We start from the raw sequence: 21,575 nt of genomic DNA, 5'->3' as shown, positions 1-21,575 counted from the left end.
CTCGACAAATTGTCAAGGCACATACAAGAAAGGTTCTTAGGGAAATTTTTTGGGAGAGAGTTTTGGTTTTTTGGTTGACTCTCCATCATTGCCAGCTTATGAAGTCTTTCTAGATTGGACCAAATTCTGGGCACTCTAGATTATCTACCATATCCGAAATCAGCTACTTTTTTCGGTTGTTCATGTGTCAACCCTTTTTCTTCTTCCATATATCACTATATCAATTTCTCAGAGATTCTTTTGATCTTGGAGAGCTCCCTTTTCCATACCTCAAGGTGCCATGTACATTTTAATGAAGCAGTGGTTTCACTTAAAGGAGTGAAACCACTGCGCATGTGTGTGTGTGTGTGTGTGTGTGTGTGTGTGTGTGTGTGTGAGAGAGAGAGAGAGAGAGAGAGAGAGAGAGAGAGAGAGAGAATAAATAGGAGTGAATGATTAAAAGTGACTCTGAAGTGTGTAAAGGGTATATATACAAATATACAATAATTGAATGTATGAATTTGAATGAGCAAGGGGGGGGGAGAGAGAGAGAGAGAGAGAGAGAGAGAGTATACTAAGCTCAAAATGACCTACAAAACAACGTACATATCATAAAGACCATGTCAGTCTTGAGCTAAGTCCATGATCTAGCAAAGAGAACAAATATAGTACCGATCAACTAGCAACTCTATGAAGAACGATCATCCAGATGTGATTGTTGAGTTTTTTTCCGTTACGGCTTTGGTTCAGGCTTCTGAAAATCCACAACAATGCGAGAGAGAGAGAGAGAGAGAGAGCTCACACACACACAGACTATGGGTTGCCAAATATGAACCAAGGAACCAGTACAAAGTGGATACCATAAAAGGTCCCCTCATAAATCACCGAAAAGAAAAGGAAAGCCTAAGGTCTGCAAAACCTAGTACACGTATATCACTTGGGGGGGTGGGGTCAGTTCGATTCCATTTCCTGAACTCTCTGAAGAGAGCCTGTCCTGAAAATACTGCCCATTTCCTGTCATGTGTGCTGCTCTGACCTCTTCTCATCTTTGACTGAGCTGTGCTAGTGAATTCCACTGATATCCACGCACATGCACACACACAAGAAAAATGGCCAAAGATTCTTCACAAAAATAAGGACAACGCATCAAAACCAGGCAATGCCCAAAAAGTCTGGTAAACCCAGTATTTACTCGATCTGAAACCAATTATACAAGTTACTAAATACTTTTGTGAGCTGAAAGGTACTCTGTACTCTATGAAAACATTCTCAGGGAAACTGGTTGCAAAGTGCTTTTCATCCTTGATATCAATTTGAAAGTCTCCTCTGCTTCCACTTGATGCAAAGGTTCACTTTTAGCCATACGGTCTGGGTGGAAGCGAAGAAGAGCCTTCTTATAGGCCGCATTCACCTGCCATAGCCAGTAACAGAACATCAACTGATTGCTGGACCAACACCAAGGTTAATTGTTACTCAAAGGAGCAAATTTATTTTAAAAAAATTACACCAATAAGATTGCTGTGTTCCCTACTGATTGAACATACCCCCCTCATGTGCATTCATAAAGCTCTTAAAAAGGCCTCACTCTTGAACAGTAGAAGGGCTACCCACACCAGTCTGCCTTCCTGGCACACCAAGGCGGACTTTGTCGGAATGAGCAGCAGAAATGAGACAAACACCTGAGAGAGAAAAACGCAGAAGTGCTGGAGAGAGAAATGCTGTATAAACTCTGCTTTATACACGATATCTGGTACAACAATTGTCATGTGCACAGTGTGTATCTACCGTGTACTACACGAGACTAGCTTCGAGGTTTGGGAAAGCTTGGAGCTAGGCAAGCTGATTGGCGAGCTGGGCTAGGGATAGACTACGGGCAGGCACCCAAGTATGGACGGGCGAGCGCCCAAGTGTGGACACCCGGTGACCGGCCAAGAGCCTAAAAAAGGGTGGCCAAGGTTAGTCAATAGTTTTCATAGAGTCTCGCGTGTCTTTGTGAGTTTTCTATGGTCAGGAGCCTGGATCTAGTGCAGACGTGCACCTGCTTTATGCAGCCAAGGCCGACCGACAACAGTCTCAAGGCCTGCGAGGGTAGCTTCGTGGTGGTATGGGATATCACGAGGTAGAGATTGGTCGGCACGTCCAACTAGTTAGCTCAGCTCGTGGCTCGGTGGGGACAGCCAAGACTTGTGGGCTTGCCCACGGCTGTCAAGGTTGGGAGGTGAGTCAGGCCTGCACCCCCTTCACGTTGCTTGGTTTGTTTTGCAGGTTTCGAGTCTTGTATCAAGAGCGTTCTACAAGGTCATCCTATGGGGATTTGACAATATGTCATGTGCACAGTGTGTATCTACCGTGTGCTACACACACACAAGACTAGCTTCGAGGTTTGGGGAAGCTTGAAGCTAGGCAGGCTAATTGGCGAGCTTGGCTAGGGATAGACTAAGGGGCGGGCACCCAAGTATGGACGGGCGGGTTCCCAAGTGTGGACGCCCGGTGACCGGCCAAGAGCCTATAAAAGGGTGGCCAAGGTTAGTCAATAGTTCATAGAGTCTCGCGTGTCTTTGTGAGAGCTCTATGGTCAGGAGCCTGGATCTAGTGCAGACATGCACCTGCTTTATGCAACCAAGAACGGTAGCAATCTCGAGGCTCACGAGGGTAGCTTCGTGGCGGTATGGGACGTCACGAGGTAGAGATTGGTCGGCACGTCCAACTAATTAGCTTAGCTCGTGGCTCGGTGGGGACAGCCAAGACTTGTGGGCTTGCCCACGGCCAAGCCCACGGCTGTCAAGGTTGGGAGGTGAGTCAGGCCTGCACCCCCTTCACGTTGCTTGGTTTGTTTTGCAGGTTTCGAGTCTTGTGTCAGGAGCGTTCTACGAGGTGATCCTATGGGGATTTGACAACAATGATGTGGGAGCCCAATATATATGGGCAGGGGCTGCTGGTCAGCCACTGCAAATCGGGCCAACAACCCCATAAGAAGAGCCCACGATTAGGATATACCTAGTCGGCCAGCATCTAACCTGGTCGAACAGCACAGTCGGCTCCTCCTAGCTAGCAAAACACCTACAGCCGACCAAGTAAAAAAGATAGCGCCCCACGACTAGCTAAAATGGGAAAATGGACAATGAGGAAAAAATGGAGAAACTCACACACGGGCGGGCACACCCACAACACTGTCCCTCACTCCCTACAGTGTAATTTCGTACAAACAAGAGATGACTGCTAACACCCCCTCTCGGCTCTTGCATGTGGAGCCAACCCCAATGAGCTAGAGTGCTGACAGAGCATCTGCTGAGGTAGAGGCTTCGTCAAGAGGTCCGCCGCATTGTCCTCCGTCGAACAAAAGACTAGCAAGATGTCACCAGCCAATATCTTTTCACAAACAAAGTGATATTGTATCTCTATGTGCTTAGTCCGCCACACCACCTCGCAAGCAGCAGCACAAGCAGCCCGATACTCTACCTCAGTGGAAGACAAGGCAATAGTTGGCTACCTGTTGCTGCTCCAAGAAATCGCTCCTGAGCCAAGGGCAAAGCCTAATCCTGAAGTAGATCTCCTCGTGTTTGGATCTCCTCCCCAATCAAAGTCGCTCCAACCTCGGAGACTGACTCGGTCCTTCGTTCCCCCTCCAGTGTTATAAAAGAGTCCAAGATCCTTCGTACCCTGCAGATACCGCAGGATCGCAATCCTGCGTCCCAATGAGTCTTCAAAGGTGTCTGCATAAATGAGCTCAATAGCCCCACTTGAAAACTCAAGTCCAATCTCGTGTTCAGCAACCAAATCAATGAACCGACAAGCTTCCGATACAAGCACGCATCAACATGCTCACAAGTATCATGAACAGTAAGTTTGGTATTCGGGTCCATTGGAGATGGAATAGGCTTGCAGTTCGCCATCCCAAAGGCCTCCAACAACTCATGAACATACCGCTGCTGAGAAACAAAGAACCCCCTCTGAGTCTACCAAATCTCCAATCCCAAAAAGAAATGAAGTAAGCCTAAATCCATCATCTCAAACTCCTCTAAGGTAGCCTTAGTCACAGCTATGTGCTCCACATGACCACCAGTGAGAATAAGATCATCCACATAGAGGATAATCAATGTGATCATACAACGTTATACAAGTTCGAATCTGCAACTAATCTCTAGAAACCCTTTCTCAAAAAGAAAGAATCAATCTTCTGATTCCAATCCTTGGGAGCCTGTTTAAGACCTACAAGGCCTTCGTAACCTGTAAACCGGAACCTCAAAACCTACAGGTTGCTCAACATACACCTCCTCTTGCAAGTCACCATTCAGGAACGCAGATTTCACATCCATCTGATACACCGACCACTGTTGGGAAGAGGCAAAGACAAGAACTATCCGAATCGTAGTCGTCCTAGCCGTCGGTGCAAAAGTGTCCTCATAGTCGACGCGCCTGGCCGCTGAGCATAGCCCTTAGCCACAAGTCTAGCCTTGTGCTTGTCCACGGACCCATCGGACGTATACTTGGTCTTGTAGACCCACTTGACACCAATGACTGACTGTTTTGACAGCCTCAAAACCAACTCCCAAGCTCTATTTTTCTCTATGGCTTCAAGTTCCACTTGCATGGCTTTCCTCCAAGTCTCCTGGAAAAGAGCTTCCTTAACTGAAGAAGGCTCTTTGTCCCAAATGATACGAGACATCAATGCATAGTTTACCTATAAAAGCTCCTCTGATTGCCTTTTATCACAAACTCTATGTGATCTTTGAGATCCATCCTCTGTGGTCCACTTGGAAGGATACTCTGTCACACTTGACTCTCGAATGGTATCCAACAACCACTTTGGTACCCGAGCAGAACGTGGTGCCTCCTGCTGCTTGCTGCTGTTGTGGTAAATCTCCAACCTCAGGTTCAACCTCTACTATTGACTGAGACTGGCTAGTTGGAACAATAGCCCGAGAATCATCCTCATACTCATCTGGCTCTCCAAGAAGCGGTGGCTCCTCAACAGTGGAAGCTAGAACATGCTCATCAAAGTCAACATCTCTGCTGACAACAACCTCATTCCGCTCTGGGTTATATAACCTGTAGCCTTTGGAAAGAGAGTTATATCCCACAAAAACAAGCTTCTGGGACTTGGAGTCAAGCTTCCCCCTCTGCTTCTTCGGAATCTGAACATAGGCATCACTCCCAAAAACACAGAAATGGGACACATCTGGTTTCTTGCCAAAATAAGCCTCAAATGGTGTCACTTTAAGCATTGCAGTCATCGGAGATCGGTTGAGGATATGGACAGCCGTAGCCACAGCCTCTTCCCAAAGTGGACGAGGAAGATCATGATGCTCCAAAAACGTCCTTGCCATCTCCACCACAGTCCTGTTCTTTCGCTCAACCACTCCATTCTTTGAAGGAGACCCTGTATTAGCCAACTCCCTCTTGATGCCATTCTCCGCACAAAACCGCACAATAGCATTGGAAGAGAACTCCCCCCCTTTGTCAGCCCGAACGATCTTCACCTGCAATCCAAACTCCTTTTCCACCAAAGCATACCAATCCTTGAACTGAGCAAAGGCTTGGACCTTTTGCGAAAGAAAATACAGCCATGTGAACTTGCTACAATCATCCACACTCAGCATGAAATACAAGAATCCTCCCAAAGATGGGATCTGTATGGGCCCACATAAGTTAGTGTGAACCAACTCCAGAGGTTTCGAGGCCTGCCTAGTAGCCAACTTCGGAAAAGACTCCCTATGCTGCTTCCCACGAATGCAAGAACTACAATGTCCCTACCTGCTGCCAACATATGGCAAGCCATCCACCCTTTGGTCCCGGACAGCCCACCGCAGTGCATCCACATTCAAGTGGCCATAACGAAAATGCCACAAATCACCGAGCTAAGTACCTGTAAGAGAAGAGAGCGCTGAGAGTTTCTAGATCCCATTCTCCACTCCACCTTCCCAAACAACCTAGCTTGTTACTTTGTCTCGGATAGCAACAAAATGCTCATCAAACACCACTGCATGCTAGTCTTGCAAACCTCATGCACTAACAAAAGCTGAAAGCCAAGAGATGGGACATAAATGTCACGTGCATCCCGCACTTGGATGCCACGTGGACATATCTGAACAAGGTGGTGCAAGACCTGGAGAGCCCAGTCCGGGATGAGTCAGCCAGGGTTCCACTCTATGCATCCAAAGTCAAGTGTGCATTGTCCTGCACATGAAGCAGTGCCAGTCCGCGCTGTGAGTCTCCCTCTGGAATGTCAGATGTTCTGTGTATCTGGTGTGCTACTCAATGCAAGACCTCTAAGTAGGCATGTAGGTTTTGCATGTAGAGATGGGGAGGCATGTAGGTTTTGCATGTAGAGATGGGCATGGGGGAGGTGTATGGCCAGTTGGCAGCCAGTGGACTGGGCCCCAGGCCCTACAAGGGCTGTCGGCCAGGTGTGGGACAGCCCACACAGGCTACCCGCCAGCCCATAGCCCATGTGCAAAGTGGCCGGTCCACTTGCAGAAGTGTGAAGGCATTTAAAACATTTTTATTGCTATTTTCTGCTAGTCGTGAGCATTTAATGCTGGCCGACTTCAGGCTGCTGGCCGACCGGGTACTTGAGAAAGGATAAAAGGCCAGCCACGTTTTCAGTCATTCCATCTCATCATTCACAAAGTGCTGAAGCATCTCAAGGGCCCGGACAGCCAAGGAAGAAGCTAACGCAAAGGGTGAAAGCTGAAGGTCAAGAGCAGGGGTTTTACCTCAGCCAAAACAAGTCAAAAGTTAAATCTATATTTTCTGATTTGCATCATTCTAATAAAGCAAATACACCATTCGTGGTGGGGGCCCTACAGAGGGTATTTGGGACCCAATACTGTGTCCTCTCCTACTCTCTCTCTCTCTCTCTCTCTCTCTCTCTCTCTCTCTCTCTCTCTTTTCTGCACATCTACCTCAGTTTTGTGCGTTATTTTCATTGTGAAAGATTGCTGAATTCTGAGCATTGAAGTTACCGATTTGACACCGAAGCTTCCATATGTTACATTGGTATCAGAGCCTCTTCAAGTGTGAAGATTCAGCCAGAAAAACCAGAAAAAAAAGAAACAAAATTTCTCTCGCTCGTGGGGTTGGTTTCTAGACTCCGGTGGACCACCCCCTTTCAGTGTGACTCCTGTCCCTCGAAGTTTTCAGCCTCCGGAAGTCTCCCCCACACACAGTGGATGGTCAAATTGTGCTCCAGAAAGTTAGTGCATTTTCCTACTATGGTGAGATACGACGACGAGAGAGAATGACTACCTTGGGACCAAAGTGCACCAGGTAGTCCATCTAGGGCTTCAGGCATGAGTGTCACAAAGATGTTCCAACAGATGATGCGAGCAATCGCAGAACAGGGTACCAAATTGGAAGAGCAGAAGGCGTAGATCTTGGCCTTGGAAGAGCGCACCCATTCTCCAGCTCCTCTTTTTCCGTCTCCTCCTCCCTCTCCTTCCGTTTCCCAGATTCCAGATCCTCTACAAAATGACCCTTTGAAGGGTCACGACCGCAGCCGAGTTCTTTGCTCGAGCTGCAGATGCGTACATTGGAGATTCGACGGATGGAAGACCGTGCGGCAATAGCCCGTGCTGCTGCACAAGACGACGCCAAGCGACACGTGGAACACGAAAGATACCTTGCGGCTTTGAACGCAAGAATGACACCGGCGGCTTCCTTGAGTCATTTTCCCAAGAAAATGAACTTCAATAGGTATAATGGTGACCTCGATCCCACAACTCTTTATTCCTAGTTGCATCAGTTTGAAGCATATTTTGTCGCAATTAAAAAAAGTGATACTGACAGAGTGATCTTAGCTAGTTGGTACTTGAAAGGTGAGGCCATTCCTTGGTGGATCCAGTGGGCTCATGCCCACACCAGATTAGATATGGCAACCTATGTTTGGGACGAGTTGGTCCTCGACCTTAAGCGACGGTTTCTACTGCCCCATTACCTTGGGCGACTTGAAGACGAGTTTAGGGAAGCGCGTCAAAACGCGCAACCAGTCCTTCAGTTTGCCAATAAAATCTCAAGCTTATGTTTGCAATTGGGCTCATCTCACAAGGACAAGAAAGGCCAATTCCTTTATGGCCTTGACACGCAAATCCAACGGGAGGTGTGTATGTTTAGGCCAATCGGTTACCTTCGAAGACGCACTCTCGCTTGCATAGAGTGCTGAAATGAAGCACAATGGCGAAAGCCCAAGACTTCCCAACCTCCTACTCCCAAGGCTAACACCTTGGGGGGGAAAGGCCAGAACCAAACGGGGTCTTCCCTAGGACAGAGCTCGGGAGCATCTGGCTCCAAGAACTCGACTAATGCGCCCAAGCTTACTCCAAACCAGAAAGCTCAGGCAGGCAAGACAGGTGGTAAATTGAGTGCTGAGGAGACAGCTCAGTACAAGAAGGTAGGTAGGTGCTTCTTTTGTCATACAAAAGGGCACAATTCTAGGGAGTGCCCTAAGAAGACTACCACTCCACAAACAACCACCCCAGCCTCCACGGCTTCAGTGGTGAGCCCAGCTCCCAGACAGACCCCAGCGGCTGCCCCTAGTTCTTCGGATCCCAATGCTTCAGTTGATTGGTGCAATCGTTAGTCGAGAGCTCGAAGAGAAGCAAAAGGGCACCCATGACCAGTAGTATGAGCGCAACGAATTGCTCAAGACCTTTGGCTACATAGGTGGCCAAAGAAGAGTCGTCTTGTTTGACAGCGGCAACATGGAGGATGTGGTCACCGAACAAGCCACTCGGCGAGCCTGTTTCGTCTTGACTTCGGTGGACAAGAAAGTTGAGGGTTTTAGCATAGGCATGACGACAAGCATCAAGTTTGAAGCTCAGAGTGCTAAATTAGTCATTCAAGGCATAGAGTTTGTACATGATTTTATGGTTGCCCCTCTTGTAGGAGGAGCAAACATAATTTTGGGAATTCAATGGTTTCACAAGTTCCTTCCAGATATCAAGTGGAACAAGCACACTTTCATGATTAATCAAAATGTGTCTAAAGCCCCAGTGACCATTAAGTGTGAGCCAAGAATCCCAAACTTTCCTCTCATAAGCCATTTACAGGCTAAAGGAAAATCAAGAAAGGTGCACAATGTGCGATGATTTACATCCAGACTGCCCAGACGATGGCCAAGGCTTCAAAGAAGTACTAGGTTCTCCATGACAAGTTCCAGAAGATTTTTCTTCTGGACAATCTCCCTACCCAACTCCCCCCGTCCACACCAAATAACCACATAATAGACCTCCTCCCAGGCTCAGATCTCCCAAGCAAGCTTCCATACTGCCTTTCAAAGACAATGGAATCGGAGTTGGACTGCCAACTCCAAGAACTATTGCAATCTGGTTTCATACATCCCAGTGTGTCACCATTTGCAGCTCCGATCCTATTTGCCAAGAAGAAGGATGGGTCTTCTCGATTGTGTGTCGATTATTGTGCATTCAATACAATGACTATTAAGAGTAAGTTCCCGATACCTCGAATAGATTACATTCTCGAGAGGCTGAATGGGACCAAGGTGTTCTTGAAACTAGACTTGAAGAGTGGATACCACCAGGTGAGGATTGTTGAGGGGGACATCCCCTAAACAATCTTCCATACGGAACGGACCCACTATGAATTTGTTGTCATGCCTTTTGGCTTGACGAACGCCCCAGCCACATTCAACCGCATGATGATGCGTGTGGTCAGGGACTTAATAGGAAAGTGTGTTCATATTTCTGGACAACATACTGGTATTTTCAGCTACCATTGAGCAGCATGACTTGATGTTGAGAAAGCCCTTAAGTTGCTGGAAAGCAACAAGCTCTACGCAATCAGAAGAAGTCGGAATTTTATTTGTTCCGGGTTCACTACCTTGGATACATCATCAATGCCGAGGGCATCCGACTTGATCCAGCCAAGGTGGCCGAGATTGTCAATTGGTAAGTACCACAGACTGCGTTTGACATAAGATCCTTTGTGGGTATATGCCAGGCATGCTCCACCCACATAGACAAATTTTCTGACCTCTCAACAGATCTCACCGATCTGCTAAAGGGTGTCAAGACTAGAAGGCAACGGATTCGAATGACTCCACAAGCACTCGAGGCATTCAAGAACCTCAAGGTGGCTTTGTCAGAAGCGCCTTGTCTAGCGTTTGCCTCGTGGGACGAGCCATTCCAAGTGATCATTCACCAATGCGAGTAACATCGCAATTGGAGGTGTATTACAACAGAATGGCCATCCAATAGCTTACATGTCTCATAAGTTACTGCCTGCTGACTCGGTCTACGATCGGGAACTCTTAGCAGTCATTCAAGCCTTGAAACATTGGAAGCATTTCCTTTATGGCCGTGAATTTGAGGTTCACACTCACCATCAAGCATTACGCTAGCTTCAAACACACAGTGGAGTGACCGACAGCACCGTTGGAGCCAAATCTTCCAGCAATTTGGTGGCATGATCGAGTACCTTCCAGGAAAGGCCAACCCAGTGGCTGATGCTTTAAGCAAGAAGGGACAAGTGACTTTGATTCACACCACTAGACTCGACCTCGCTACTACGGGACTAGATGACATGAAGCACACGTAGGCGGATTCCAAGGAAATCGGTACATGGTGGGAACAGGCATTGGATGCCACATGACCATGCCACTTTTTGATACGCGATGGTTGGCTTTTCTACGAAGGCCAACTTTGTCTCATGAAGACGTTCAGGGCAACTCTTCTCCATGATACCCATGACACCATCATTGGTGGTCATCAGGACATGAATTCAATCGACTCCGAAGAAGTTAGAACAGGAGTATTATTGGCCAAGAATGAGGCAAGATGTGTTTGCACATGTGCAACAGTGTGACATTTGTCAGAAAGTGAAAGCTCCTTGTGTAAAGAAGATAGGGTTGTTGCAGTCTTTACCGATTCTCGAAGGACCTGTCCAAGATATATCCATGGATTTTGTCACGAATCTGCCTCCCAGTCCAGGTAAGCGTAATACTCAGTGCGTGACTATTGTTGATAGATTTAGCAAATTTGTTATGCTTATTCCTTGCAGGGCCAATGTGACCGCCGAGGATGTTGCCCATTTGTTCATTCGGCATTGATACCCAATTGGCGGAATCCCTAGGACCATAGTGTCAAACCGACATGCCAAGTTTACAAGTCATTTTTGGAGGGCATTGTTTAATAACTTTGGTACTAAATTGAATTTTTCCAATGCTTTTCACCCACAAACTGATGGCCAGACAAAAATCTACAAGCAATTGACCTTTGATGTGCTGAAGTATGTCCACGATCAACAACGTAAGTGGGAATCATATTTGCCTTTAGTTCAAGCTGTTTTGAATTGTTCCTTTTCTTTAGCTATTGGCAAGACTCCATATGAAGCAACGTTTGGAAGACCCATTCCAGTTACTATTGACCAGAACCTCGTCTTCATACTTGAAGCGAACAAAATGATAGTCTTACCAAGAGATTTCGGAGTCGGTGAAATATAAGTTGGCTAAAGGAGGAGGCCTACACTCGACAAGCCAACAAAGACCGAAGGGATATGAAGTTCTCGGAAGGAGATTGGGTTTATCTTCGGATCATGAAGCAAAGATTGAAACAGGTGGGCAAGCAATGCCCAAAGCTATCATTCAGGAGCTTCAGACCTTTTCCCATCCAAAGAAAGATTAACAAGGTTTCAATGAAGTTGAAGCTACCTCCGAGCTAGATTATGCATGATGTGTTCCATGTCAGTTGGCTAAAACCGTATGCAAGTCCAATCCCTTCAGAAAAGAAAGACGAAGCGGAACCAAATATCATTGATGAAGCTGAAGTGATGGTTCTAGAACATATCCTTTTGCACCCCTTCAAGCATGACTCATGCCGAAGACAGAGAATGTTTCTCACAATGTTTTAGGACCGAGGGACCCACGAAGCGGTATGGCTTGACAAAGAGTTCTTCGGCGACCATCCGGCTTTATTAACGGACTATTTGGAGGCTATGTAGCTTCCATCAAGTTAAGCAGAAGGGAATGTCATGTGAATCCCGCACTTGGATGCCACATCGACATATCTAAACAAGAAGGACCATGTTGGAGTATGCACAAGCCGCAGCATAAACAAGGAAAGACCTTTTATTATAGCATGAAGCTTTACAATGGCAAGAGAGTGTTGCAATTGTGCTAGGATTGAATGATAGAAGTGAATAAGAGGAGGCTCCTTGTATAGTGATGCAGGGAGGCTGGTCGACTGCATGTAGAGCTGGCCGACAGCCTCACGACTTAAAACCCATAAAATAGGCATAGCCCCAATACACTGAAATGCACAATAGTCTAACAGCCTTTATGTCATGAAGTCGTTCAAGGCAGCTCTTCTCCATAACACCAATGACCCCATCACCGATGGTCGAATTCAACTTTGGAGAAGCTCGAAAGGCAATACTATTGGCCACGAATGAGGCGAGATGTGTTCACTCATGTGCAACGCTATGACGTTTGTCAAAAAGTAAGAGCTCCAAATAGGGTTGTTACATCCTTTATCCATTCCCAAAAGAAATTTCCACGATATATCTATGGATTTTGTGACGAATTTGTCTCCCAGACCGGTAAGTCTTCAATCCTTGAAGTGAACAAATTGACGGTAAGACCAGGAGATCTTGGAATCAGTCAAAGATACGTTCGCTAAAGTGCAGGATACCTACACTCGACAGGCCAACTGTCATGTGCAAGTTTTGCCATGGACATTCTCTGGAGCTAATCCTGAAGGGGCAGCCAGAAAAAGAGATTAGAACCAGGGATTTTGGAGCATGAGGTGCAGATTGGCAAGTGTGGACTAGGAGAAGGACAAGGATAACCTGTTGGCTGCACAAATGGACTGTCGGTTGCATGGAACAGGTCGGAGCTGCGTTTTATGGAGAACATGTCTAGTCAGCTGGCCGACCAGCAGTCGGCCAACATTGTATTTGTCCAAGAGGCCTATATAAAGGCACAGATGCTCATACTTGGATTCATTCACTCCCTTATGGAGTGGGTCCAGTATTTAGGACTGTTTTGGGTGTTTCCACCTTTTCATGAAGGCAGCCCATGGCTGCAAGAACCTATGAATATACTGAATTTCCAGCCATCTCTCTCTCTCTTCTCTCCCTTCTGTCTATGTTTTTGCATCAGCATGTTCTAAGTGGTGTTTAGGGCTGAAAGAAGACTCTCAGAGCTTCCGCATGTAACATTGGTATCAAAGCATCAGGCTCAGCAAGGCTAAACACTGATTCAGACCCATATGAAGGTGTACAAGTCCAAGGTACAAGACAGTGCACAAGTACAAGGCCCAAGGCAAGGAACACAAGACCGAGAAGAGCTCACAAGAGGTTGGTTGGTGGTGTTCCACAAAGCCCAAAGGGGATGGCAATGCTGTGAGCCAGGAAAGGCTTTCCGGCAACGGTTCCAAGGGAGGATGATCCTCCAAGGGGTGGAGTGAGAGTGCCAGACTCATTTCTCAAGAATGAAGACCAAGACGGTGTTCAGAGACGGGGCAAGAACGGATTGGGGGCTCGATGGAAGAGATGCATAGATCTTATTCAGAGTTTGAGTGGTTTTGGAGGCCGGGCCGGGTTTTCAATGAAAAGGGTTGCCAAAGATGGATGGATGACAGAGGGACTCCGAGCACACAATGGGATGATGACAGTCATCCAAGAACAGGTTGGAATCCCGTCATCAAGTTTAGCAGAGGGGGATGTCATGTGCAAGTTTTGCCATGGACATTCTCTGGAGCTAATCCTGAAGGGGCAGCCGGAAAAAGAAATTAGAACCAAGGATTTTGGAGCATGAAGTGCAGATTGGCAAGTGTGGACTAGGAGAAGGACAAGGATGACCTGTCGGCTGCACACGTGGACTGTCGACTGCATGGAACAGGTCGGAGCTGTGTTTTATGGAGAACATGTCCAGTCGGCCAGCACTCTATTCGTCCAAGAGGCCTATATAACATAGTTGGATTCATTCACTCCCTTATGGAGTGGGTCCAGTATTTAGGACTGTTTTGAGTGTTACCCATGGCTGCAAGAACCTATGTACCTTTTTGTACCATATGAATATACTGAATTTCCAGCCATCTCTCTCTCTCTCTTCTCTCCCTTCTGTCTACGTTTTTGCATCAGCATGTTCTAAGTGGTGTTTAGGACTGAAAGAAGACTCTCAGAGCTTCCGCATGTAACACCAATAAAGACCAAAGGGATGTGAAGTTCCCAGAAGGAGATTGGGTTTATCTTTGGATGGCTAAAACAAGTGAGCAAGCGATGCCCAAAGTTATCTTTCAGAAGCTTTGGAGCTTTTCCTATCAATGAGGTGTCGGTGAAGTTACCTCCGAGCTGGACGATGCACAATGTGTTCCATGTCAATTGGCTAAAACCATATGCAGGTTCAATCCTTTTAGAGATTAAAGACAAAGCGCAACCCTTATACACCGCTTCAAGCATGGCTCTAGCCGAAACACACACTTCCTCACGAAGTTTCAAGACCGAGGGACACACGAAGCGGTTTGGCTTGACAAAGAATTCTGCAATGACTATCACTCACTATCCGGAGGCTATGCAGCTTCCGTCAAGTTAAGCAGAAGGGGACGTCACGTGCATTCCGCACTTGGATGCCATGTGGACATATCCTTACAACATTATGCAAATCATCAGGAACCAAGGTGCTGAATATTCGTTATCCGAAGTATAATCCTGTCTGTAAGCTTCCGCATGTTACGCGGTTAAACATAACCACCCACTGCCAAAAGCAACACCGCACCAAGACACAACAAGGTATACCAAACTCCACAAAAGTGCGCCGACGACAAGATTCAAACCTGCACCAGCCAACAGAGCAATCACTTGTTCATGAGCTAGCCAAGATGACCAAGCCTTGAAGCTTGTCATCGTAGCCACGCAAAGTGCTTATACGCATTGTCTACGGCACACAAAACCGTCCTCACTAGCACCGACCAAACACTATCTATTCCGTCGCGCGCCTTCTTCTTCACATCCGATCTTCGCTTTGCGACTGGCTCTGATACAAATGTTATACGAAAGAGGACAAGTAGCTTGTACCTTCTACGCTTATTTTATTATGCACTTGACAACCATACATATACAAGTTACAAAAAAGCAAATCGCTTTCCTCGCTTTCCTCCAAAAGTAAAAACTTGCTTTTCTCTAAAAATAAAGCTAACACACTCTCTTGAGCTTGCTTTTTAACAACATGCATACTATGCATAAGCATGATTACTTATGATTATGCTGTTGGTCTTAGTGTGGAAAGGAAATCAAGTACAACTTGAAGTGCGTTGCAGTAAGAGATTCTGAGAAGCAGCATCTACAATCATCACTTCATCGAAAGGATTGCTTTTGTCTTTTGGGGATCCATCATAGCAATTGCCTTGAAGAATTGCGTACACTTCACTCACACTCCAGTGGATTCTTATCAGTTCTCATCAAGAACATGCGAATGTGGGTTCTCAGCAATAGGTGCTTGCACAGGAGGAGGATTCTCATGGATTGCACGTGCTTCATCAAGAGGTGCGTGAGCAACTGCTTCACTGGGAGGTACAATTGTACGTTCTTGAGCTGACCATGTGAAGGGGGATTGTAAATTTTCCAAAAAGCAAAGCTTCATTCAAGATCGCAAGAGAGAACACTTGAGCTTGATATCTCATTTTTTGTGTGACTATCACAAGGCTATGCATTTGAGGAAAATTGCAGTTTCAATGGGGGGACAATGTAACACAACTGTGACATTCACCACTATGGACACATGGAAGAAGAGGGTAATGACCAAAGTGGAGGTAGCTAAAGTAACTGCCCACAGAGTCTAAAGAGGTCACACAACGCAAATTCAATCAAAAGGAGCAAGATGCAGATAGGTCCAAGAGAGAGTGGAAAATAAACACTCAGCATGCGAAACAAGAACACTTGGAGCAGCCACCATCCTTTGTCTTTGCTCATGGGGGCAAAGCACGTTTGGTTTTACAAGCCCAATTTCAGCAGTAAAAACATTTGAAGACATAAGGATTTTGGCAATGCCAGATAATCATAGCAAAAAAAAACGGAGAAACAAGCATGCATTACAAAACATCAACCACATCCACATTGGATTGTACCAGCTTTGATTGCAACTTGCCTGCTGAGTTGTTGGAAGGATTCCTCCATCAACTGGAATTCCTAGTCGCCTCAGAAGGGTAGCCATGTCTTTGCAAGTTGCAGCAACTCTTTCAAGCTCAGCCCTAACCTGACCCTGAACTTGCTCTTTGTAGCCCAAGTTTTGCTCCTCCTGAACAACCCATTACAACAATCGAATTTCAACAAAAGAAACAGCCAACCCATATTATAATTTGACATTAATCCTGTTCATGCCTTTGCAAGCAAATTAAGCCTTAATCTCTTTCTTAAACGACATGCCTTCTTGATTAGGAATTTCTATGTAGACTGACATACCAAAGCTAACCATCAATTACCTTCTCGTGACTCTGTCTGATCTCCTCTAACCTCTGTCTCTGCCGAGACTCCATCTCTATTTTTCGTTCAGCTTCCACCTTCCTCCTTTTCTTTTCCCGTTGAGCTTCCTGTGCCTGTCACAATGACAGCACAACTGTTTTTGTAAAAGTAAAATCATTTTAGAAGGTCCTTCATGCATAGCATAGACTGTGTGCTATGACATCCCCACTCACATCATGAGCGCCCAAGAGTAGGTATAGACAGCAGGTTAATGCATAAAGATGTCACTATAGTAGAAGAACCTTCATAGACAAACCATCAAACATGGATTTTATCACTTCTTTGGAGATGAAGGGCAGACTAGGCCATAATGATGGCTAGCACGAAAGAGAGCGTGAACGCATAGTAGCTGGTTGGAAAATTGCACCACTTTGAATATAAAAATTTAATATACACCAGCTAGCTACATCTTCGACGAAAACTTTAAAAGAAATCTCCACAACCGACCGCTAATATGGCAAATTATCATCTTGCAGACTTTGAAGGCACTCTCATAGTAATGCACCATGCAAATGATGTGCAAAATGATTAGCAAAGAGGTCATTGGCACAAAAAATGTGACCTGTAATGGAAAAACTCTAACCTGCCGTTGAAGCTCCTGTTGGCGCCGAGCCCATTCCTCCTCATCTGCATGTCGAAACTCGTCAGTTTCCTTCAGTATTTCTCTATCAATGACAACATGACCTTCATTAATTGCATTTGCAAGTCCATCAGCAGCCTGTCTTTGCTTTGTATGGCCATCAGTCGTTGAATTTGCAACTGCTTCAGCAGCTTGTCTTTGCTCTGTATAGCTATGTTCCATTGACTTTAGCTCTGTTTCAGCAGCTGGTCTAGGTTCTGCGCAGCTATTTCCAACTGCTTCAGCAGCTTCTCTTTGCTCTGTGTGGCTGACAAACATTGGATTTGCAATTCCTTGACTTTCCTCTACATGGCTATCAAACACCTGTGTCTTAGATGGCAACACACTTTTGCTCGAAGCATCATCGAAAACTCTTAGCACTGCATCAGGTTCCCCCCCCTGATTCAAAGAGACTGCATCATCACCTAAAGTTCGGGCAAAGTTACCTAGTAAAGAAGCCTCCTGCCCAGAAAGAGTTGCTGCATATCCTGGTCTTGGATCAGGAGTTTGATCTTGTTGATCAACCACTACACACAGTTCTGTCCTCTCCTTTACATGCATCAGAGCCACTGAAGATACAGGACTAGAATGCACTTTTTGGTTCCCATTTGCAATCTCGACTGGATCTGAGACCCTTGTGCTCCCTTCATTTTCTGATGTGCGTCTTGAAACATTCGACACATTTCCCATGCGTTTTCTGAGGGCAGCCTCTTCCCATTCTTGTTCTGCAATTATTTCACAGTCAGATGAGTTGCCTGAGAGGATTCTTTCACCTGAATCAAACGGACCATATGCAGGTCTGGGCCTACTTGGACCACACTCCATGACAAGGCAGTCCTCTTCATCATCAGAACTACCAGAAACATCTGAAGTAGCAGCACTGGAGTCATCACTACTATCCCAATCAGACGAGCTGCTGGATCTCCTTGAGCCAGCATCACTGTCCAGATCCTCATCAGAATAATCCACCTCAACAAAAGCCCCATGGTTTTCTACCTCTCCACCGTCCTCATCATCCTCAATGACAATCACATCTTCTGCATTTTGCCTAGTAGAGCTACCTGGCCTATCATTTTGTTCTTGAAAAACACTCACCTTTTCCACATGTTTTTCATGTGAGCAACCACTGTATTTGCCAACTGACCCATTCATATTTGCATTACCAAACTGCCTGCTTGATAACATTGATTTCCATTTCAATACTGATGATGCTGCTTCATCCCTCTTGTCAGTTGGCAATGTTTCATAATTTCTTTGGTAATGAAGCATTGTTCCAGGGTACCCCTCCTGCTAGGAAGGTTGACCCAGCCTTGTCTTTGCTTGGAGCGACAACCCACTTTCTTAACTGTTCAGCAATGTCCCCAGATAATTTCTTCAACCCAGACCACAAACAAGAGTGCATGCAATATATAGCCCCACAGCTGCAAGACCTTGTCAGCTCCTCATAAGTGGAATTAGCTTCCTATAGCATGAGACATTCATACTACTGCGCAGATCAAACAGCTTCATCTTCTCTGCTTTGTTTGCAGACATTTTCTCCGTTACTGCCACAAATAACAAGCAATATCTATCCCCACAGTTGCAAGCTCTTGTCAGCTCCTCATAAGTGGAATTAGCTTCCTACAGCACAAGACATTCATACCACTCCACAGATCAAACAGCTTCATCTTCTCTGTTTGTTTGCAGACATTTTCCCCGTGACTGCCACAAATAACAAGCAATATATACCAATGAGAAGTTCAGGTTCTTAAACAAAAACCAAAACGCAATCTTAATTCCATAAGTCTACTCACAAACCTTCAAATCACCAACTCTATCATCAGAAATTACAAGAAAGCATTACAATCAGAAAAAAATCATTAAATAGGACTGCCATTAATCATGAACAAGCATAACCATTCCTGAAAACCATCCAAAAACATCACAAGTTCTGCAATGTAGCACTCTCCAAGGGCAGAATAGCAGTTGAGCATCCAGGCTACACATCACTTCCATTAGCTCTTCATGCATAGTTTTCCATCTCTCTCCTCTAAGCAGTTCCAAGTCAACCGAATGATTCTAAGTATACTTGGAGTAGAGACTGTGACAGCCCTACGAGTCCTATGGAACTTTACAAAGGGAAAGGACATCACTCCCCGTGTTAAAAAAGTGGCTCCAAGTTGTGCCTTTCTTGCCACAGCATCAGCAGACACCCCTCTGACTTTATCAGCCTGCCAGCTTACCCACATCCAGCCTCAGTCTTAAAGATCAATCAAGCTGCTGGAAAGCTCACCCTCCCATGATCCATCTCACAAATTTCATTGACTACGAACTATATGCTTTGCCATATCATTTCTGTAGCTGTGGATGCACGAAAACGTGTGTGCGCTTGCATTTCAGATGGCACAAGAGTATGTGTGGCATGTGTTGGTTGCAACAAAGAGGCTTCCCTCCCACCCTCCCCTCCACAAACGCATGCCAGGTGCTCCCTTTGCATGCTCCCTAAACATATGCCAGATGCCCATGTTACAGGCCTTAGAATTTCAGAGTTTCGAGGTGGGTGGGTGTGGGGGCTGGGGGGGTGGGTGTGTTTTTGTGTGTGTGTGTGTGTGTGTGCAGCGTGTGAGTGCATGTGTGCTTGCTCTTGTGCATGTGCACCTCTCTCTCTCTCTCTCTCTCTCTCTCTCTCTCTCACACACACACACACACATGCATGTGTGCAACGGAAACATGTGTGGCCCTACGATGCTTCTCAGATGTAAATAGTATGGTCCACTTGAAATACTAAAATTTTGAGAGACAAATTTGAGGATGGTTAAGATCGCATCCTTACCAATGTTAACAAATTGACCTTGGAGACAAAGAGAGAAGGTATCTACTGTTGTTTTTATTTCAAAGTTAAGAAACTGTTAAAATGTATTGCTGTGCATGCAAGAAGAAACAATGGCAAACTGTGCCTATGAAAGCAGATTTCCCAACTGCCAAAAATCAATACAAATTTGTCTCTCTGGTTCAAAACAAGTATAGAAAGGGGGCTCACCGCTGTGGAGAAGATTCCAATCGTGGGCAACGTTTCCCTGCGAGAGAGCCTGTAAGGAAACCCTAAAACACAGACAGGAGATGCGCTGCAGAGAAGATCTGAAATGGCGATGCGAAGAAACGCTTCAAGTCGCAAATATGGCGATGACGGAGAACTAAGTTATCCCTGCAAATAACACGACGAGAATCCTCGCGCGAAACAGGAAACCCTTGAATCCAATCGCCAGAAGAGAAGAATCGTGCAGAAAGAAATAAAGAGAGACGACTTAATGCCTCATTTAGTTACTGGCCAATAGTACTCCTTGAAAAAACATAAGATTAAAAAGATAATTAACAACATAATTAACCAATCTTTTTTCCCCTCGCACGTGTGGACGGTGGGTGGAGACTATTGTTATGATTATCAGCTCAAAGTACGATTTAATTATTATTAGTAGTTGTATTAAGAGTTAACTGCTCCTCTAATATGATAACTTTTTGTTCTCCATATAATGAAATGACTAATAAACATGCAAATTTATCCCTAAGAAGGTTTCACCTACCGGTAGAGTCACCTACGAGGAGGGCCGCCTCTCGCGGCGGTGGCCCAACCCTACTACGATTATCAACTCAAAGAACAATTTAATGCGTCAACTTTATTAGGCTAGTGTCCCCACCCCAATCTTCCAATGTTATGATATTTAGCAACTCAAAGTATGATTTAATGAATATTAATAGTTGTATTGTTAGTTAATGGCTCCTCTCTTAAGATTATTTTTGTTCTCCATGCAATTGGGCAATTGAAATGACCAATAAACATGCAAGATTTTACCCCTCGGAAGGTTTCACCCCATATCACGTGTCTGTTGAGGGTAACAAAAGGAGGTCTATTTAACTCCCTTATAAGTCAAAGACATTAGCAGCTAATAAACAACATACAACTTGTACGTGTAACAAGTAACGACGTGGTGACTATACTGTTCCTACGACTTCGATCAGCTAACCAAAAACTCATGAACCCTAACTAATATTATGAAATCGTGAATACAACTTTGAAACAAACAAGAGCACAACACAACAGTTTATACAAGTTACCACTATGTTTACTATTTATTATAAATAATAACTACAATTACATAAATAATAAATGCTAATTAAAACATATCTATACCAAATCCAAAGTCTTAAAAAACAAAATTGCCTCCACACTTGGATGATCCCCTTTTTATTTATAAACATGTAAAGGACCCCGACCCGTAGGGCGGGGGAATCCTTTCGATAGGCGGTTAAGTCTCGTGTTATTTTCCGATTGACGACACCTCGATCTCGTAGAAATACGAGGTTACGAGCAAACGGACAGACCTAACTCTATCTCGCAGGGGAAGCGTAGTCATCCTAAAGGAAATTCTAATCCCCAGCACGGAATGTGCGTGGAGATGGAACAAGACCCACACTTGGTTCAAGGAAGCCAATACCTTTTTCCCACGTATTTCATAAGGCACGACCG

General features: G+C 45.5%; 1 protein-coding gene across 1 annotated transcript; it reads right to left on the bottom strand.

The window, feature by feature from the left end:
* Positions 1-796: 796 nt before the first annotated feature.
* On the bottom strand, positions 797-20,390 carry LOC147615501 (uncharacterized). The gene is made up of 5 exons (XM_086779602.1): positions 20,091-20,390; positions 17,036-18,772; positions 16,413-16,526; positions 16,079-16,228; positions 797-1,390 (listed from the first exon to the last, which is right to left on the bottom strand). Exons 2-5 carry the CDS (start codon positions 18,338-18,340, stop codon positions 1,235-1,237), a joined length of 1,725 nt encoding a protein of 574 aa, XP_086635728.1. The 5' UTR covers positions 18,341-18,772; positions 20,091-20,390; the 3' UTR covers positions 797-1,234.
* Between the last annotated feature and the right edge of the window lie 1,185 nt (positions 20,391-21,575).

The sequence above is a fragment of the Cibotium barometz genome, chromosome 40, assembly GCF_041138505.1.
Source record: "Cibotium barometz isolate CiBa-2024 chromosome 40, ASM4113850v1, whole genome shotgun sequence".
Lineage (NCBI taxonomy): Eukaryota > Viridiplantae > Streptophyta > Polypodiopsida > Cyatheales > Cibotiaceae > Cibotium > Cibotium barometz.
Note: the sequence above shows the minus strand (reverse complement) of the source record. Positions and strands in the feature narration are given on the sequence as shown.